The sequence below is a fragment of the Nymphaea colorata genome, chromosome 12, assembly GCF_008831285.2.
Source record: "Nymphaea colorata isolate Beijing-Zhang1983 chromosome 12, ASM883128v2, whole genome shotgun sequence".
Taxonomy (NCBI): Eukaryota; Viridiplantae; Streptophyta; class Magnoliopsida; order Nymphaeales; family Nymphaeaceae; genus Nymphaea; species Nymphaea colorata.
In genome coordinates, this window is record NC_045149.1 from 12679841 (window position 1) to 12701592 (window position 21752).

The following is a 21752-nucleotide window of genomic DNA, read 5'->3' on the forward strand; positions in this document are numbered from 1 at the left end:
ACGAGATTTTCGTGAATTGATCACAGATCGGTGCAAAAGATTGGAAGGGCGGATGGATCTCAAAAGCATGGATTTATTCTCCATCGAGGACTTGAAATCTGAGGTTTTGAGATCCAAAAACCATGAATCTTGCCTTGAAATCCATCTTTGGGTCAAAGATCCGAGGCTACCAAACAAGGCCTTAGGTTCCAGGGTTGCTTGGGGACTTGGGTAGGGAGTAGTACACCTGTCAATTTGAATGCCAAAGATCCATCATTAAAAGTTATCATACATTACAATGGCTCTAACCCAAATAACCAGACCAGTGAGAAAAGTATCTGCCACAATCAGTCTGGAATGGGCCTCGAAGTGCTTACTCCACCATCCAAAACCATCTTCTATGGTCAGTTCATCCCTTGGTCATTGTGAGATGTCATCCATCGACTGAAGTTTCAAAGAATTAATAAACATTTAATCGTGATTACTAGATTGGTCCAATATTTTCACATGAAAGTACATGAACAATGATCTGGCTGATTATTGGTGTTCAAAGTGAAACACTTAGTTTGCAGATAATTACAAAAAATTCTTAGTTTAGTTCTCAACCTTAATCTGGATAAATCTGTAGACCAAGTTCAGACTATTACTACCCCCACTATCACTTGGCAAGGTCGTTTGGACGAGTTGAAACTACTAGAGCAGCAGCAATTCAAGTCAAGAAAGCGGCCCAGTGGCAGGTGTAGGCAATTGCTTACACCAGCCAACTAAATTTCCTTTATGACATAGTATATACTTTATTTTTTCTTTATTTTTATTTTTTTACATATAAGTGCCCCTTAAAAATTGAAACTTAGAATAATAGTGGCCCTTAGTCAGTCTGGCTCCGCCACTAAAGAGGCCATCAATTGAAATAATTGAAAGGTGAAGGAAGGTCTTCATAGCGCGCACTGCCTTTCCTTTGGCTCCCTTAACCAAGCATCTCCCCTTAGGAACAGGCAAGGAAACGGATAATGCTTTGATGAATTCCTTGCTTTAGATAGTCACGTTTGAAAATATAAAAAATTACATTGCTTTCTTTTTCCTAAAATTCTAATCAAGCGATCATCATGGTCCAGAAGTTATAAATCCACTCTTAGATTCCTTGATTTGCATTCCAAAGATCGTCACCAAAAATGTGAAATCTTTGTAGATTGTACTATATTATTTATACATTCAATTAGCTGATTCATGAATGCATATGTTGGTGTCTGTACAAGATTATGAAAAATGCAGGAAAAAATGCAAAAATTTAATTTTTAAAATATTGTTGGATTTGTCTCCACCTCATCAACCTTCCCAGATGGGAGGGAAGAGTTACCTATCATTGAGGTGATTGAGGGGTTATTTTTGACAAAAAGATATGTAGACAATTGCAAGTGATTATCAAAAGGGATTAACCCTCTGCAACACTAGAGAAGGAAAATATTTCAGATTTTCATTTTGGCTGTTGTGGTGGTCCTTTTGGATTGTCAACCAACGCCAATATTTTATTTGCAAGTATCGGTTGTTCTTGATCAAGCCATTAATCTTGATGTGGTATTGGGAATTTGATTATCATAAGTATTATTTCTTTGATCAAATTTTCTCTTTATAATATCAATGAATGATTAATTATCCTACGAATGGTATTATAGCCAAGTTTACATTTTAATTTTGTTTCCATCGCTGTGCTTGCGGCAATGTGCATTATCGGTTAATTTTATTTCACGGAGACAAACTGGAATAGTCAAATAGTTGCATTTTTTTTTTTGTCGTGCAATACTAAGGTTTTGAATAGTGAAACATCACAAACATTTCTAAGTATATACAAATATTCATATTATATGTTATTCAGTTTGACATGATGAAAAAAAAAATCAAACATGAAACTCCAAGTCATGGATTCGCTTAAGGCATCGTTCCTCTGTTCTTGGTAAATGGTGATTAGCTATAATTTCTTTTTGCTAAATGCTGGGTAGTACAGCACCATCACGTAGCAATACAGACTTGCCCAGCTGCCTAGGATCCTATGCTGCTTAAAGCTCTTGTGAATAAAATAATATGCAAAAGCATCCGATCCTGGAACAATCCTTGAAGCAAAAATAATAGTTTGTTTATGAATAACCCCTTCATCTAGGTAGAATCCTCACAGTACCAACAACAATCAATGGCCAAGAATATGTATGTGGTGCACGTCCACAAGGCGCTTCAGTATTGTATTGGTCAAACCACATTCAAAAGGGGAGTAGAGCAAGAGAAAAGAATAGATTGCTAGATAAGCCAAGGACCATCTTACTGCCTTGGTTAAGAGGGGTCAATTGACCATGAAGACAGCACCAGCAATTAAGTCTCAGGCCGGACCAACAAGGAGTTAGGCTCCGGCTAGGCCACAACCCTTGATTGCGGCTCGGACCCGGTCCAGTTAAAATTTTAAAATGTATTTTTAATATAAAATAATATATAAATGTAATTATTACCTGGCCCCATGCCCAATATTTGTGTATGATGGAATTAATTTTTGGTAACACAACTTAATGGAATAATGCAGATAATATGTATGGATCACCCAATGCTAGCACTCTATTTATTGATGCCTTGCTTTCTTGTCACCATAGCCACGCACAATTATCAGGACGACCAACTGCTTCTTTGGAATCTATAATTGTAAAACCATAGAAATCACATTCTGAATCTACAAAAATAATATGACATTGTAATTTGCAAGCAACTTTTGAACAAAATCACTTATCATATGTACAACTTTTTTACTGAAACCTTCAATAAATATAGTGCCACTGTAAATGAGCAACCATCATTGAAGCAATCCAAGAGTACATGCATACAAAAAAAGAAGAAATTTAAAGTTGACAAACAACATTCGCAATTATTTATAAGATACATTAGTAATTGAACAACAGCGATTATTACAAAAGCAAAAAATTAAACAATAAGGTGAATTGAGTTACCAAATGAGATAATCATGGCTATTATCAAAGTGTTATAACCTAATGTAGTGATTAATCTGAGTTGATACAGCAATAATGCAAGAAAATAAAGCGACTTGTTTGTGTACGATGGAATTAATATTTGATAACACAATGGAGCCAAACAATGCAAATAATCCACAGCTGAATCGCTCGGTCGTGGTGCTCCTTTCATTTACACCTTTCCTCATCTCTATAGCTAAATGCAATTGTCAATAGGTTCAAAATCTTCTATTGCATCTCCAACTATGAAGCCATGACAATCACCTTCTGAATCTGCAGTAATAATATGACACCAAAAGTACACCAATGTTTGAACAAAAGCATTACGACATAGACTAGCTAAGGGTCACTCTTTCATTTCTTTGCTTATTAATTTCTTTTGTGTAACTTAATATGCACTACTCTCTTTTTCTGATTCACCCACGTAATATCATTATGTCTAATGATTTAATGAACCAGCCTATCTTCTTGAAACCCTTCCTGCATGAAGCTCCAATATGACAAATTGATTTATCCACCATGGCAAAACTAGGAATGCTAACGGATTGGATTTGGAACGCTCTTAACCATGTTTGGTTTTTCGGATAGTCACATGTTCGGATTGGAATTTAGATTCAAATATGAACAAAAAAAAGTCATATAAATTCAAATTTGTAATCCTATTTCACAATCTGAATATGATCTGAATCCGATTTCACAATCTGAATTCAAATCCTAATTTTGAACCAAATCTAGCCAATTTGAAAAGGTAAAAATGTATTGGACATAAGTTATTTATTTAAAAATAAATCTGATCCAAATCTAAATCCTCATCCAATTGGATATTTATGTATATCTAAATCAGATATGTTGGTCGGATATGCAATCCAAATCAGGTATAAACAAAACAAATTGGTCATTCACAAGTCAGATAATGTGTTTTTTCCGACTTTATCATATACGTCATCCATGTAAGTCGACTCTTTTATATGATCGATTTTTCCAACCAATGAAGAACAAGGTGAACATCTTGAAGGCAGAAAATGTTATGTTGAATAGCACGAGAAATGCATTGTAACATATTCAAAGGCATTTAAATAAAAGCCCACATCTGTACTATACTGTTCACGGGCATTTAGGATGAGGTTACCAAAAAATGGTCGTACCACATTCATGGGCTTTTAATTGATTGACCTTTTTATTGATAGGCATTCACCGGAACAGACTTATCATAACACATGGGCACGAAATTGGTGCCGTAAAATGAAGTCAGCAATGAAAATTCGATGTTAGAGAACCGTGTCAGTGATCATACTGGCGATTATAATCTGATGACATATATAGCCATTGCAATGCCAACATAAGATTGAAAGGGAACTCCGCAGAGATAGCCGAAACTTTTACGTATATTTTCAGTAATAATTTTTTTTAAAATTTCCGGAAGCCTACTTAAACATTATAATCAATTGTCTGGGATATCTTTCATAGGTTAGAAAGTTTTGCCATCATTAATATTCATCTAGACGTTAAAAAAGAAAAGAAATATACAGGGAAGTCTTTATAGGGAAGAAACCAAAAACCAAAAACAAAAAAAAGAAACCCCTAGGCGAACCATGAGCCAAGACTTTTCAAGATCTTTATAGAGCTTATCATTTGGGAAGACTCTGAAACATTTAGGCGGTCTACAATTGTAATAAATGCACAGCAATCCCATGAAGGTCCCACTATTTAGCCCAACCTTTTAGGTCAAAATAAGCAACAAAACCGAGCGCGAATGAACAATTTCTCCTCCCAAAGAGTACCGAAGAAAAATTTTGCTTTCTTTTACCCATGCCGACCTCAACGTCTGTGCGAGAAGGAACTAAAAAAACAAAAAAGAAGAAAAAGTTGTACGCATTTGAATGCACATACACTAGAAAAGAGGGAGAGAGAGAGAGAGAGAGAGAGAGAGTATACAAGTTATGTCAAGCAAGGTATCGATTTAAGCAAGAACAAACACCGCCTTGTTTTCATTCAATTTTCTTCAGAAGCAGGATCTACACAAGCGAGAAAAAAATCATCTAAAGAGGCACCTAATTTATTTAATAAAGAAGTTCTTCAAAAACAGGATCTACACTCTCTTCCCATTTCTCATGATACAGCTTCAGAAGCTTCTCTGCTGGTGTAGTTCCTGCAACCAAAGAATTATGAATGAAATGAAACACGTCGGAGGCATGAAATTAATTATGGACGTCGTCTCCCAAGAAACAAAAACAAGGCAGACAGGCAGAGAGAAAAATGCATTAACCATTTGGCCATCGACCAAACAAAAACCTAAGCAGGAGACTAATTCAGACTTTATACATATGTCCGTTGGGCCATCTACAAAACCCTGCTGGCCACATGGGACTGGGAAAACAATCAAAGAAAACGTAGAATCTTCCAGGCTGTGTTTGATTACCTCGGATCTCAGATCCAAGGACAGATTTACCCAAGGGATACAAGAAAAAACAAACTGTGGATCTCTAATCTGCAGGTTTCAAATCCACAAAAGGGGTAAAATCCGTGGCTTAGAAATTGGACAGGAGGCTGTCCGATCTCTAAGGTGGATCTCACATCTGCAACACTGTGGCGGGAGGTCTCCCACCATCAGCATCAACCGACCTGCGATGGCCCTTCCTCTCCCCTTTCTTTCCACCTGGTTCAGACCTGCCATGGCCCTTCCTCTCCACCTGGTTCAGTGTTAGCCTATGGGGATCGGGTCTGTTCAGACCCGATCCATTCTCCTTATATCCACACGCCTAAAGTTACTAGGCGGTAGCTCTCTTGTAATATTTTATAATTTTATGTACAAATCTGTTGTAACCTATTAGGGTTATTCTTTTTAAAAAAAAGATTAAGGAACGCAGGGCGGTGTTAAGCCGGCTGCTCCCTTTCCTCCATCGTCTTCTTTCATCCTCTCCTCTCAATATATTTGTTTTGCATACGGAGAGACGAGTACTTTGTGAAGATTCTTACATGGTATCAGAGCCAGGTTGCATCGTCCTCCGGTGAGTGATTTCAGTTTGATGTGATTAGCCCTAATCTGCCCTACATTCTTTCTTTTCTGGCGTGGTCATCCCTAAATCTTGCGTGATTTGCCCTAATTGATTTACCCTAATCGTTGTGCCCTAATTTTTTCATCGTTTTGCCCTAATTTCTGTCGTTGCCCTAAACCAATTATGGATCAGCCGATTCCCTCTCTTCTATCTTCTAGCTTTCTCTCCCAACTTATTTCTCAAAAGCTGAATCATAGTAACTATTTGACTTGGAAACGTCAAATAGTCCCTTTTATTAAAAGTCATAGACTCTACGGGCATATCGATGGGACCACTCCAGCACCTCCTATGTATATTGACCGCGAAGTGAAGAAGACCGTAGTGGGAGTGGGAGATCAAGTTGCTGGGGCTGCGGCTATGAGTGAAATCAGATTTGAATATGAAACCATTACTGAAAATAATCCTGAGTATGAAGTTTGGCTGGCTCACGACCAGTCCCTTGTTGCCTATATTACTTCTACTTTGTCAAAGGAAGTATTAGGAGGTATTGATGATGATTTAACAGCCCTAGAGTTGTGGTCTACCCTTGCCACCACATATTCTCAAGTATCCGAAGCACGTTTTCTGCAGTTAAGAAGGCAATTTCAGGACATCAAGCGTGGGACGCGTACTGTTTTGGAATATTTGAATGAAATTAAAAGTGTAAGTGATCAACTTGCTGCCATTGGACATCCCGTCAGCGACAAGGACAAAGTGCAACAAGCCTTGAGTGGACTGGGAACAGATTTTGATATTTTTTGCACAGCCTTGTAAGTCCTACCTGTTCTTCCATCTTTCGAAGATCTCAAGGCTAAGTTATTCCAACACGAAGCTAGTCGTGTTCAGCGACAGAATTTGATTCCTTCCAACAGTCACAATGTACTGATCACAGGGACACATGCATTGCAAGGGAATCGCACTCGTACTTGGATTCCTCAGGCAGGAATGGAAAGAGGGATTCTCCCAACACCACAGGGCATGAACACTACTTCTGCCACATCTAGAAGGGTTCCGACTTGTTTCTATTGCAACAAGAGGGGGCATGTAAAGTCAGAATGTTGGCACAACCCGCAGAACAAAAATAATCAGATTAGACGTGAGAACAAGGCATCAGCAGGGTCAGCTTCATCATCATCTGGATCTAATGTTTTAGCAGACGTACAACAACTCCTCATGACAGCCCTGTCTAAGCTTCATTTGAAACAAAACGAGCAAGGAGAATGGTATGTGGACTCTGGAGCAGCAGCTCATGTTACTGGTGACGCAGGTAATCTCTCTAGTGCTCTCCCTTATTTAGATAAAGGCTCAGTTGTCACGGGAGATGGTTCCCATCACACAATATCACACATTGGAAATGTACAAATTTCTATGGGCTCTTCTTCGATTCCATTAAAGAATGTTCTTGTTGTTCCAAGTGTCAAGAAAAATATTATTTCAGTGTCTAAGCTTATTGATGATACTCAATCCTCTGTTGAATTCACACCCTCTTCTGTTTATGTCAAGGATGCTCGAACCAAGAAGACATTCGCTGAGGGCACTCGCAAAGGAGATATGTATGTCCTTGAAGGAGCTCCACAGATGTCAAAACCTCACCTTTCCGATTCATGTTTTCCAAGTCATAGTGAAGTCAATGTCACAGAGTATAATAAGCCATCCATTTGGCATGGTCGGTTAGCTCATTGTAGTCAATCTTTTGTTCGAAATCTTGTTGCAGACGGGCTCTTAGATAAGTCCAGTCTGAGTTCTGTCAATGAGTCCAACATGCGCTCGAGTTGTCATATCTGTAAGAGCCATGTCCTTCCTTTTCAATTAATAAATAAAAGAGCTTCAAAGGTTTTTGACACCATATATTCTGATGTTTGCGGGCTTGCTCCAGTTCCTTCTTCTTCTGGGAGTAGATACTATGTCATTTTTGTTGATTCATATTTCCGATATACTTGGATCCATTTCATGAAACACAAATCAAAAGTTTTTCGCTTATTCACTCAATTTCATGCATTGGTTCAAAATAAATACTCCAGTAATATTGTGCATTTTCAATGTGATGGTGGTGGTGAATTTATTTCTAATGAATTTACTGAGTACTTACTAGATAATGGGATCATTAGACAAATTTCATGTCCGCATACACCTCAGCAAAACGGAATTGTTGAAAGGAAACATAGGCATATTGTTGAAAGTGCACTCAGCATGATGCATGAAACAGACTTACCTATGACATTGTGGACCGAGGCTTTCCATACGGCTATACATGTTATAAATCGATTGTCATTGGCTTTGCTTGATGGAAAATCACCATTTTTTCTTTTACACCAAGAACAGCCACGTTATGAGGAGTTGCGTGTTTTTGGATGTGTGCTATGTGCATGTTGATGTTTCCTTGCGAAACAAATTTCAAGATCGTGTTGTTTTATGTAGATTTATAGGGTATGCAGAAAATTACAAGGGTTATAGGTGTTACAACCCTAAAACTGGGCGTGTACATTTTTCACTGCATGTTGTCTTTGATGAGAACAGGTTACAGGATCCCAAGGCTACTTCTGTGACACTCAAGGACAAGAATGAAGTTTATGATACTTGGCTTCATGCTGAAATCTTAAGACAAGGGGCAGCAATGTTGACCGAGCACAATGAGCAAGTTGTTAATGAGCCCGAGACATCTGTAAGTAGTTCCTTGAGCAGCACTACTTCCTTGGACAGTATGCCTTCATCTTCTCAGCCCAGTGAGCCACCTATACATAATCGGTTCTCAGGCCTGGTGTATTCTAGGCGATCAGTTCCTACTGCAGTTCCACGCCAATCACAATGCGTGTGACATCCTATTGATAGATGGGTGAGCTATAACAATTTTTCTTTGGATTTTCAGCTGTTTATGACAGAAGTCAGCAAAGAGGTGGAACCAACATCTTATCACAATGCGAGTAAGGAAAAATGTTGGGTTGAAGCTATGAATGAGGAAATGGCAGCCTTGCATGAATGTCAGACTTGGCAGATTGTCCCTCGTCCAGCTGATAAGAATGTTGTGGGATCCAAATGGGTTTATAAACTGAAATATAAACCAGATGGTAGCATTGATCGATATAAAGCACGACTTGTGGCGCGCGGTTTCACTCAGCAATATGGGGAAGATTATGATGAAACATTCAGTCCAGTCATCAAGATGGGAACAATCCGTGTGATTATTTCTCTTGCAGTCTCGTATGGATGGCCTCTCTTTCAGTTAGATGTCAAAAATGCTTTTCTTCATGGAATTCTTAAGAAAGAGGTATACATGGAGCAACCTCCCGGCTACATGATTCTCAAAAATGGGTTTGCAAATTACACAAGTCTCTATATGGGTTGAAGCAAGCTTCTAGGTCATGGTTTGATCGTTTTTCTCATCACATACAACAAGTTGGTTTTCTCCGAAGCTCTCTCAATCACTCTTTGTTTATCTATCGCACTGGAGAAGCTACCACCTGGTTACTTATCTATGTTGATGATATTGTTATAACTGGGAATTCTTCTTCACATATATCTTATGTTAAAGGTATGTTGAAGCAAGAATTCAAGATGAAGGATCTGGAAGAATTACGATATTTTTTGGGTGTTGAACTTGACAGAACAAATGATAGTTTGACTCTTACACAGCACATGTATACCCTTGATATTTTGGACAGGGCAGGTATGACTAATTGCAAACCCATCACTACCCCCAGTGTTCTGAATACTAAATTGACTGCATCTGATGGAACTGCTGCATATTCCAATCCCACATTCTATCGCAGCATTGTTGGTATGTTACAATACCTTACCTTTACTCGCCCAGACATAGTATATGCTATAAATCAGATTTCTCAGTTCATGCATGCACCCACTGAAGGACATATGAATGCCGCTAAGCGGATCCTACGGTATCTCAAAGCTACTCTTGGAGATGGACTAGTCTACACAAAATGTTCCAATGTTTCTCTTGGACATAGCATATATACATATACTGATGCCGACTGGATAGGCGATCCCGATGACCGACGATCAGTTTCAGGTTTCTGTCTCTTTCTTGATTCTAATCTCATTTGTTGGAGCAGTAAAAAGCAGCGTGCTGTTGCACGATCTAGCACTGAGGCAGAGTATAGAGCAATGGCTACAGGGACGGCTGAAGCGTCATGGTTACGTCATTTACTTGGGGAGCTCAATCTTCCTATTGTTCGGTCATCATTACTATGTGACAATCAAAGTGCGATAAAAACTGCTTTCAATCCCATTTTGCATAATCGCACCAAACATATAGAGATTGATCAACATTTCATCCGTCAGAAGGTTGAAGAAGCCGAGATCTTGCCTACTTATATATCCACCAATGAACAGATAGTTGATCTTTTTACCAAAGGTCTCACAGGGCAGCATTTTTGGGATTTGAAGAACAAGTTGTGCATGATCAAATCTCATGCACAACTTGAGGGGAGCTGTTAGCGTATGGGGATCGGGTCTGTTCAAACCCGATCCATTCTCCTTATATCCACATGCCTAAAGTTACTAGGCAGTGGCTCTCTTGTAATATTTTATAATTTTATGTACAAATCTATTGTAACCTATTAGGGTTATTCTTTTAAAAAAAAAGATTAAGGAACGCAGGGCGGTGTTAAGCCGGCTGCTCCCTTTCCTCCATCGTCTTCTTTCATCCTCTCCTCTCAATATATCTGTTTTGCATACGGAGAGACGAGTACTTTGTGAAGATTCTTACAATCAGCACTACTAAGGGTTTCAAAAAAGAGAAACCCTCACCCATCGGACAACAATGGCAACACGCCACTCAACCGAAGAAAAAGGGGCCTCAACGAGCACACTGCTTCTTCCCTCCCGAAAGCATCAGGACTGTGGCACCTCCTTAACCACAAATTAACACTTAAACGAATTCAATAACCACGAAGATATCAAAGAAGGGGCTTCGACACAGAGACAATTTCATCGCTTCCAAAGTTGGCACTACCGAGGGTTTCAGAAAAGGAAAACCCCCGGGTCATCAAACTAAAAACCTTTCACCTGTGACAAACAGGATTTCCAGAAAAAGAAAAAAAGGTTTCAGAGGAGACCAAGAGAGAGATAGAGAGAGAGGGAGAGAGAAAGACTTACCCCATGAAGAGACGCCCTTTGCCTATGAGAAGGAGGATATCAGAAAAACAAAACAGCCACCGCCATGGTGGTCGGGGCTGAGAGAGAGAGAGAGAGAGAGAGAGAGAGAGAAATACAAGCTTTCGCAGGTACAAACATGGTTCTGGAAAACCGCATTTTTGAAATCCTCAGATCTAAGATCCAAGGATTTAAAATTAGCCCCCGGATCTATCAGACGGAACCCTAGCGTAAATTTCATGTCAAAAGAATAAGATCCAGAGATGGAGAAAGTTAGAAACCATTAGAGGTATGAAAACTATCCACGAGAAGCTCCTCTACCCGCTATACATAAAGGAAAGCTTCTGCATGCCAACAAAGCAACTATACGAAAATTCTCTCATCTGAAATTGCATAGGACACTGACATCCGCATCTTTAGTAGTCTTATTTCGCCTTCGCCTCTAAAATGTAGCCTAAAAGCCTTGTAAAAGACAAGTTCCCAAAGAGGGTAGCTTAAACAGTCAGAACAGATAAAATCAGTTGTGTCCAAGCAAGATGGTTATTCCAGTTTACTGGTTCTTATCCTTGATGTGATTAAAGTTCCTAAAACAAGTTAATGATGTTCGATTTCAATAAAGTACCATAATCATTTAGCATCCTAATCCAGAGCAAGTCTAGGGATAGTCAACCTGTAATATCACATTTCAACCACAAAAGAATGGCAAATGAAATGATAACTTGCATGTTACTTTTATAAATTACTACAAAACCTGAATTTTTCATTATTACACACGAGTGCACCCACATATGCACAGACATACACATGGAAAAACCAAGTCCTATGCATATATAAGTGCAAACTGTACAATAACCAAGTTGTCAATGATATCATGCCAAAGGTTTGGAACATGTAGATAACCACCACACACAAGGAAGATCTGAAAGATTACCTGTCCTAACCACTTCATCTACTTCGTTCAAAAATCCAGTTTCCTTGTAACCTCTTCTTTCCAAGCCATCCTGAAAGGGCAAAATTCAGTTATGAAACCACCCATGACCGTAAATGTAGAAGATAGACAACTAAAAGAAGTAGTAACGAATATCCAAAATAAAGGAGTCATTACCCTTGCCAACTTAACAACATCCTCCGCTATATGTTTGACTAAAGAATCTCGGAATGGTGTCTGTAAACCTGTCCTTGGCACCTGGAAATTTGAAAGCTCGATGCTTAGCTCCCAACCATTGCCATAACCCAATGTTGCATATAAATAAAGCAGAAAACAACATGTCAAGATGTCATAAAAAAAATTGGGAAGAAAAAGGAACCGTAGAACCACTATTAAATGTTGAAAGTTGATACCTTAAAAGAACAGAAAGTAAGATGGAGTCCAAATGCTTAAATGATATGAAGCAATTATATTTTCATGTACTGCCGGTTCTTGAATTGATCCTGGTGGGAAAACGTAATAAGTAATGTAGTAAGAATTGTGGGTGCTTATATTTCTTTTAAAAGTATTTACACCTTGCACCATACTAGCAATAAAATTGTTGTACTGGGGTCATTTTAGTCCAGTTCGAGCTAAAGAAGTTACCCTTGTATGCATGTTCATATCTATCTATCTATATATATATATATATATATATATATATATATATATATATATATATATATATATAAACCATGACTCTGGTAATTTTATACACTTGTCACTTGTAGACATCAAACCAGGGCCGTCCATCTTGATCGGATGGCCCTCTGAGCGTCGTGCATCACGAGAAGGGGAGAGAAACCCCTCCCCTCCCCTGCCGCCTGATGGTGGAGCTATGAACGCAGTTGACGGCACTGCCCGATGACATCGGCGTTGCTGGTGACAGAGCCCAAGGTGCCACCATCAGGCGGCGGGGGAGGGGGGTTCCCCCTCCCACCATCATTCTCCCACCATTGTTCTATGCTGGTGGGAACTGGAGGAGGTTCTGCATCCCACAGCCGACAGCAGTGCCCAAGCTGTCGGCCTGCGACGCCCGTCAAGGGAAACGTGTTGCCACTTCAGCATATGCAGAGTCGGGTAGACTTCCTCACTGCAGGTTGCCCAACATAACTCATTCACATAAACTTCAATACACCAGATGAACCATGCAGGGAACCAAAAAATGCATAATTAGCAAAATAAGGAACAAAAAATAAAGCATAGGCACTGATCTATGCATAATCAAAACTAGCAAATGCAGATGCTCCACCTAGGCCTGGGCGTCGGGCCGGGCCCAAGAGGGCGGCCCGGCGGCGGCCCGCCAGGCCCGACTCCCTCTCCCGCTCCCCTCTGGTTCCCTCTCCCGTCTCCCGTCTTCTCCCCTCTGGTTCCCTCTCCTGTCTCCCCTCTCCCGCTCCCCTCTGGTTCCCTCTCCCTCTGCTCTCTCTCCCTTCCCATCCCCCTCTGGTTCCCTCTCTGCACCCTCTCCCCCTGGTTCTGTTATGTGCCTACCTTCGAGCGGCCATATCCTGGCGCATCGCCGGCGTTGGAACAGCCTCGTGACGGCCCTCGGCGGTGTGACCCCACCAGGTTCCCTCTCCCTCTCTGCTCCCACTCCCCCTCGTTCCCTCTCCCATCTCCCCTCTGGTTCCCTCTCCCGTCTCCTCCTCTTGTTCCCTCTCCTGTCTCCCCTCTCCCGCTCCCCTCTGGTTCCCTCTCCCGTCTTCTCCGCTCCCGTCTCCCCTCTGGTTCCCTCTCCCCGCTCCCTCCCCCTTCCTTTCTCCCTCTCCCTCTCCCGTCTCCCCCTCTCCCCCGCTCCCTCCCCCTTCCTTTCTCCCTCTCCCTCTCCCGTCTCCCCCTCTCCCGTCTCCCCCTCTCCCTCTGGTTCCCTCTCCCGCTCCCCTCTGGTTCCTCTCCCGTTTCCCGTCTCCCCCTCTTCCGTCTTCTCCGCTCCCGTCTCCCTCTCTCCCCTCTTCTCGCCTCCCCCTCTCCCCTCTTCCCGTCACTCTCCCCGTTCTCGCAAGCCAGCCCGGCCCGCCAAACGGGCCGGGCTGGGCCTGACTTTTGGGGGTCAAGCCCCGTACCCGGCCCGGCCCGGCCCGATAATATTATTGGGCCGGGCCCGGGCTTAGGCCCGACGGGCCGATCCGGGCCGGGTTTTAGCAGGCCGGGCGGGCCCGGGCTTAGGCCCGACGGGCCGATAAGTGCCACATTAGATGATTTGGAACCAAGGAACCAACAATTTATACTAAAATATTTTAGAATGGAAAAAGAATCTCTCAATGGATCAATCACTGACTGTAAAATAGTTTCCTATATTCATTTACCTTGCTTCTCAGCATCTGTCTCTCTTCTGCAGTCCAGTCACTCGTCAAATCCAGAACTTTTTGTAATGAAGCTTCATCATACAACAAGCCCACCTGGAATGGAAATAGAAATGGTCAATAACAGTTGCTTAGCAGTTGTGTCACTATCCAAATAAGAACATTAGTTCACAAGGAGCAGCAATTTCAGACCAAAGGTCAAATCCACCTGAGGCCACGTACCAGATAAAAAGGCCCAGTGAAGATCATAATTTTAGCATAGTCAAATATGGCAAGGAAAGTGTCAGTAAGCCTTTTTAACCGCTCAATATATAAAAATTCAAGAGGGTTGCCCCTGATGACTTTAGTACAAAGATTCCAAAGATCTTTAGCAATTTTGACCCAGAGCCAAGGCCACAAGCTAAAATAAAGCATACCAACCAAAGTCAATCTTAAACACCTTCAAAGCCTGCTCTAACATGCTAATCTACCATTGAAATCCCAAAAAAGAAAAAGAGGAGAAAAGGTCCGGGTGCTCAATATGACATCTGAAGCTTCTATCCAATTTGTACTCAAAGATGACAAACAGCTTACCAATACACAATACACCTATATTCTACGACTTTGGTTAAAAAAAAAAAATGAACAGAAAAACGTGATCTTATCAAGCAAGCAGCCCTTCCCACACATTCCATAATTTATGATACTAACTGAGAGCCTGCAAAACATCGCTTCCCAGTTTCACTAATAAATGGATGTAAATGAATCCAATAATCAAAAGGTGCAACAGTTAAATAATCACAGCTTGAGAACAAAAGAGAAATTTAAAGAAGAACCATCTAACATTTGGCATCTTAGAATAGCACCTGATGTTTTGAAATATGAATAGCCGCCTAACATTTATAACAAATTCCCAGATCACTGTTTTTGCTTCCCACCACTTAGTTAACGTAGGCTTCACTTTATCTAGTTAATAAAGATTACAGTACCACCCATGTCTTTTCCTGCACAAAACAGGTGCATTTACTCTCTCTCTCTCTCTCTCTCTCTCTGTGTGTGGGTCCCAGAATACATTTACTCAATGCAGCAGCTGGTAGATTGACCACCAATACCCAGCCGTTTACACTCATTTGTCCCATAAGAGCATCAAACATTGCTCTTGTTGCGATGAAGAGTGGCAATTGACTGTTGAACCCTCCGCTATTTGTCCAACAAAGCATCCAATGCTGGTTTCAATTATTACAACATTCACTACCAACATCAAAAGAGTGCACCACAGGTCAGAGAAAGAGAAAGAAAGAAAGAGAAAGGTCATATGTAAACTGTAAGATACTGAAATGTTGGAATTTTTTCTTTTTCAGGGTAAACAGGTAATTTTAAGATTCATTCTAACAACTTCTTCACCTATATCCATGAAGTCATATGTAAACCGCAGATACTGAGATGTTGAAACTTTTTCTTCTTCAGGGTAAACAGGTATTTTGAAATTCATTCAAGTGACATCTGTTAACCTACATCCACGGAACATGCATGTTTGAAAATTTTCCAAAGCATCAAGCAGTTATCTTCAAAAATTAGGCAGATCTTTGTAAACTGCTCCATACAAAGTTCCAGAATTGCACGGTAAAAAATTAGTTGAGGCTTGTTCATTTTAGAAAGTTAGACAGAGAAACAGCCATCAACTCAAGGACAAGGATAATAATCAAAATAATCCACTGAAGAATAAGACAGCAAATTGTACATGCATAAAAACATGTGCATTTACAAAGGCAGAAAGAGCCATCAATTCACAGACTAAGGATCATTAATAGAACAAATTAATGGTTGAATAATAAAGCAGAAAATTAATGCATGACGTATACCCAAAATGCTGGCAGTGCACACAATCTACGCCAAGGTCCTCCATCTGCACCTCTCATCTCCAGGTATCGTTTTAATCTGACCTGTAACCAGGAAAACTATTAGATCAAGATTGTGCATGTGAGAGAGAAAGGAGGAGAGGGAGGGGAAAAAGAGAGGGGGAGAGAGAGAGAGAGAGAGAGACCTCAGGGAAGATTGTCGTCAGATGATTCTCCCAGTCAGTGAGTGTTGGCAACTCCCCTGGAATTGGTGGAAGCTTACCTATCATGAAATCCTGCAAGAATGCCAAACCATCAAAACATATAAATCCACCCATACTGAAGGAGCGTGGCATTTAAACCAGGACAAGGAAATGACTGCCAACAACAAATATCAAAGGAAAACCATTAGCTATTTTTCATGCAAACGACTTCCCAGGATTTAGATATGGACTTTTACCCGGAAAGACATCCCTGAACAATCTATGTACTTCTTTTTCCGATAGACAAAATACATGGGAACATCCAGTGCATAATCCACATATTGCTCAAACCTGCAGAAAAAATTCTAAAAACAATGATATGGCAAAAAAAGAAGAGTATGGATCAAAGTAGCGAAACTGAATGCACCAACAAATGCTGATTTAGATTAAGGAGAAGGAAATTCAAGAAGCAGGGCCATGGAAAACAAATTACATAAGATCAAGCAGAATCTAAGGAACATAGATGTCACATTAAAAGAACAATAAGATGACCATTACTTTCATCAGGTATTAATCCGGGCCAAGTTAATACTTAGGCCAATAACAACAACAAATGAAGAGAAATACTCACCCAAAGGAGTCATCAAAAACAAAAGGGAGCATGCCTGTCCGATTGTTGTCAGTGTCACTCCAAATATGACTGCAACAGGTGATGACTACATAACTAAAAAGCAACTGATTTAGCTGAATAAATTCTCATATATTCAAGAGTAAGTAACCTTCTCATGCTGAGGAATCCATTTGGCTTTCCTTCCTTGAAAGGTGAATTTGCAAAAATTGCTGTCGCAATCTGTTTCAAGACAGATATAGGTAAACGCATATCCCTAGACAGAACTGGAGACAAATGGTAACATAAATCCAATGTAAAATACAAAAACTCACTGGTTTAAAATCTTACAGGTTGCAAAGCAAGGCCGGCCCTGAATTTTCTTATCATGTCGTGTTCAGAACTGAAATCGAGATTAACCTGTCAATAGATGTGGTAAGACGTGCACCAGAGTTAGCCAAACAATTAAAGCATGCCGCCACTGCCATGAACAGCACATTAGGACTTTCGATGAAATAAATGCTTTGATTTTTTGCTTTTAGATAAGACATGTGACAAAAAGCAAGGAAGCCATAAAAGAAACTGCAGAAATCATTAACCTACCTGCACAGTGCACGTTCTGAACATCATGTCAAGTCCTAGAGTGCCCACCTTGGGCATATACCTCCTCATTATCTCATATCTTCCCTGTGGCAGAATATTCAGAATCAGAAACATGACTGTCATTTTAAAACTATGGAAAAAAATTAGTAGAAACTACAGTGCTCAAATATGATTTTTAATTTGACAATGTCAAGGGGAGTTTGAGGTAGAGTGGGAAAAGGAAGCCACCATTGGAAAGCATAGAACACTAATGTGGATGATGGTCTTCAAAAATGGTTGTTTGATAATATTAGAACAAAATTCCACAGGACATTTTACGCACCCAACAGAACAAATTCCAAGTTTTGAATATCCACAAATTGAGACGTAGCCTAGCTTCTGAAAAGAAAAATGAAAGGAAAAGATGCACAAAATCCAGACATACCTTGGGCATTACTGGTATATCCTTCAGCCACCACTTTGGTTGGAATCCAATTCCAAGAAAACCTATTCCCATTTCTTCTGCCACAGCTTTCACCTGTCAAACATTCAATAATGAACTCCTCTGCCCAGGCCTTTAATGCAGCAAAGTTTAAGGTATTCATCCACATATCCACTATGTAGAAAAATTTAAAAAATAGGGTACATGTATGCATATATTACCTATATTTATGTATGTACATTACATATATAACTATAGGCTGATATATGTATTAATATTATTGTTAATAAATAATAGGTCGTCTTTCGTAGAGGTTTTTATTTTTATTATTTTTATTTTTTTGTTCTTTGTTGTAGCCATTGGCTAGTCCCAACGGCTCGTTTATGAGCCGTTGGACCTAGTCCAACGGCTACTTCTCTATAGCCTTTCCCCTCTTCTCTTGTATAAATATCTCAATATTCATTGTACAAAGGAGACTGTTATGAACAGCAGTTCTCTAGTAATTGAATAAAGGATTTTTTATTCTCCCGCTTGGCCTTGGTGCCTATTTTTTGCTACATAATCATTTGGTGACTGTTGAAGACTTAAAGTCACATTTTCATGGTATCAGAGCCCTGGTTAGGTTGATTCTTCATAAGATTTCTGAAGCTCGGTTACTGTTTCTAATTCTGAAGACTGAATCATCAGACTTCTACCTGTTTGTCGCTATCATTCTCACATGGCGCACCACCCATTTGTGGAATCTTCTCAAAGGCTGTCTGCTTCTAAGTTAAGTTATCTTCCATTCCTTTCTGCTGCATCTCTGAGAAGCGATATTCGTCCTAAACAGCACCTCAATATTCAGCTGTTTTGATCTTAGTTTATTGCTGCATTCCAAAGTCTACATCCACTTCTAAGCAGAATCTTGTTTGAAGTTATTCTAGCCTCAATTTTTTAAACTGATTTAGGGAGCTATCATGCTCCATACAAGCTTGATGGTACTAACTATATGTTATAGGCTAAATGTTTGGAGATGTACATCAAAGGAAAATACTATGGGGCTTCACCCGCCATGATATTGCTCATGCGGTTCATATAGTAAGTCAATTTCAACATGGTCCATCAACCCTTCATAGGGAAGTTGTTCTTCGTATCATTAGATACATCAAAGTGACAATAAATAAGGGAGTATTTATGGTTTCTTCTTCCTCTCTCTAAACTTGAGAGCTTATACTGATGCTGATTGGGGAGAAGATCCAAAGACAGACACTCAACGATTGGATTTTGATTTGGCATTTTTGTAGAAGAATCACTCATCTCATGGAAGTGAAAAAAAGTAATAGAAAATTTATCGTTCTTCTACCGAAGCTGAATATCGAGTCATGGCCTCCACAACTATAGAAATTGTCTGGCTTCGTCAAATGCTCCTTGAAATGAGAACAAAAATAGAAGAACGTACCAAGTTGTGTTGCGACAACAAAAGCTCTATCTATATTGCCAAGAACCATACAATCCATGAACGAACCAAACATATAAAGATGGATTGCCACTATGTTCGTGAAGATTTTTTGAAGAAAACTATGTTTCCTCAGAATTTCAGCTGGCTGATTTCTTCACTAAGCCTCTATGTTCATGCATATTTAACTTTCTTTTAGACAAACTTCCGGTGATAGCACCGTAAGTATGAAGGAAGTGTTAAGAAATAGGGTACGTGCATGCATATATTACCTACGTTTATGTATGTACATTACATATATAACTATAGGCTGATATATGTATAAATATTATCATTATTAGGTTGTCTTTTGTAGAGTTTTTTAAGTTTTTTTTAATTGTTTTTTTTTATTCCTTCTTCTAGCCGTTGGCTAGTTCCAATGGTTCTTTTATGAGCCGTTGACTAGTCCAACGGCTAGTTCTCTCTAGCCTTTCCCCCCTCTCTTGTATAAATATCCCACTATTCATTGTACAAAGAAGGATGTTATAAACAGCAGTTTTCTAGTAATTGAATAAGGGATTTTTATTCTCCCACTTGGCTTTGGTGCCTATTTTCTGCTACATAATCATTTGGTGACTATTGAAGTCACATTTTCAAAAAAAGGCACTTAAACTTGCATAACCAAGTGTGCTAAACATGCATGTATGTGCACATGCGTGTCTGCACAGGGCCACAGGCATGTGTGTGCATTACATTAGTTATAGTCCTACAAGGCTACAACCCTTTTACAGTTTATCACTTCCTGCCTGTAGACATAAACTTATAGAGCAGAACTAAATACCTTTTGTTTTCCATCCCAGAGCTCTTTTGATTTCTCTGTTATTCCCACAGTCATACGCGGCCTTGCCAGTAAAGGCTTGGTAATATCTGGTGCATGTTTTTGGTCATGTTTTTGGACTTTTCAGTTATACTATTGAAGACTTGAAGCCAACAATCTCAGTTTTGCATAGGAATCAACACTACATTTGATCATATATTTGGTCTTATACCATGACCGTTCTTATGGTTATGGATCTTCCATTCTGCACATATTAGGACTTACAGCCTAATGTATGTGTGTGTGTGTGTGCATGCGTGAAAAGTTAAAAGTAAAGAGAATCCTTTTATAAACAACAAAATAAGACTCTAGAGAGCCTAAATTAAGAAGGTAAAGAGTTAAGAAGGAACTCAGTAAAAATGTGTCCCTTTCTAGAAATTACAATTAAAGAAAGGTTTAAAACAGAAAAATAACAAATACCACAAACAAAAACTGTACATTCATGATTCAAAATGTATAGATTATAAAGAAAAAACTAATGAACAAAGTATGTGTTAGAATATGTTGTTGTGGGGACCGGGTCCATATCTGGACCCGGTTCTATGGGGCGCGGGTACCGAGGCGGGCTCGGTACCCTAGGCGGCTTCTCCTCTCTCCCTCTATATATTGTCACTTATGTGTAAGTGTTGAATTAAGTGGAATAACATTTTCTCTCTCCTAGGGTTGCGGTTGTGCACCTAGGTTAGAGCTTCTCCGTGGTTTTTCACCTCTCTTTGAGGTTTTCCACGTATATTGTGTGTTCCTTCTCTTTCTCTCCATCTTGGTGTGTGTTTCTACATGGTATCAGAGCCAACGCGTGAGAGATCGTTGGTGTGATCGTCCTGTTTCCGCCGTTTTTTTGCCGCTGCTGTTTCCTCCGTTTTTTTTCTCTGCCGCTGCTGCGCCGTCGCTCTCTGCTGCGCCGCCGCCGTCCAGCGCTGCCAGCTGCGCCGCCACCGTCCAGCGCTGCCAGCGGCGCCGCCATCGTCCGGCGCGGTTGTTCTCTGCTGCGTTGCCGTTGTCCATCACTGCCGTTGCCCACTTCAGCGCCGCCGTCGTCCCGCGCCACCGCTGCCCATCGCCGTCGCCGTCCATCGTTCCCAGCGCCGCCCAGGAACGTCGCCGCCTGCCTTCCGTAGCCGCTGCCTCATTCCCGTCGCCTCTGCCTAGTTCTCGCCGCTGTGCCTCTTGTTGCTGTGTGCGTGTTTGTGATGGCAGACGCGATGGGGACTCAAAAAGATGCTGTTCTTGACGCGGGCAGCGCTTCCAAGACTGAGAACGTGCCGATCCAGGTCACCTCCATCCGTCTGACCAAGGACAATTACCTATCTTGGTCTGCCGCTCTCGAGATTGGGATTACTAGCCGTGGGCGTCTCTCTTACATCACTGGCGACAAACCTGCGCCCATCAAATCTGATCCTCATTGGGCA

The 21752-nt window shown here is 40.5% G+C and overlaps 1 protein-coding gene across 2 annotated transcripts in view; it reads right to left on the reverse strand.

Annotated features, from left to right (window-relative positions):
• Positions 1–4762: 4762 nt before the first annotated feature.
• Positions 4763–21752, reverse strand: part of LOC116265529 (glutamate--cysteine ligase, chloroplastic) — a 45454-nt gene continuing 28464 nt past the window's right edge. For both annotated transcript variants that reach the window (XM_031646198.2, XM_031646197.2), the window contains exons 6-17: positions 18056–18148; positions 17632–17715; positions 17380–17448; positions 17201–17271; positions 17053–17121; positions 16679–16772; positions 16425–16514; positions 16243–16323; positions 14405–14497; positions 12234–12314; positions 12060–12129; positions 4763–5133 (exon numbers count right to left, since the gene is read on the reverse strand). In XM_031646198.2, the coding sequence (XP_031502058.1) occupies positions 5045–5133; positions 12060–12129; positions 12234–12314; positions 14405–14497; positions 16243–16323; positions 16425–16514; positions 16679–16772; positions 17053–17121; positions 17201–17271; positions 17380–17448; positions 17632–17715; positions 18056–18148 (984 nt within the window). In that variant the 3' untranslated portion in view covers positions 4763–5044. The remainder of the gene's footprint in view (positions 5134–12059; positions 12130–12233; positions 12315–14404; positions 14498–16242; positions 16324–16424; positions 16515–16678; positions 16773–17052; positions 17122–17200; positions 17272–17379; positions 17449–17631; positions 17716–18055; positions 18149–21752) is intronic.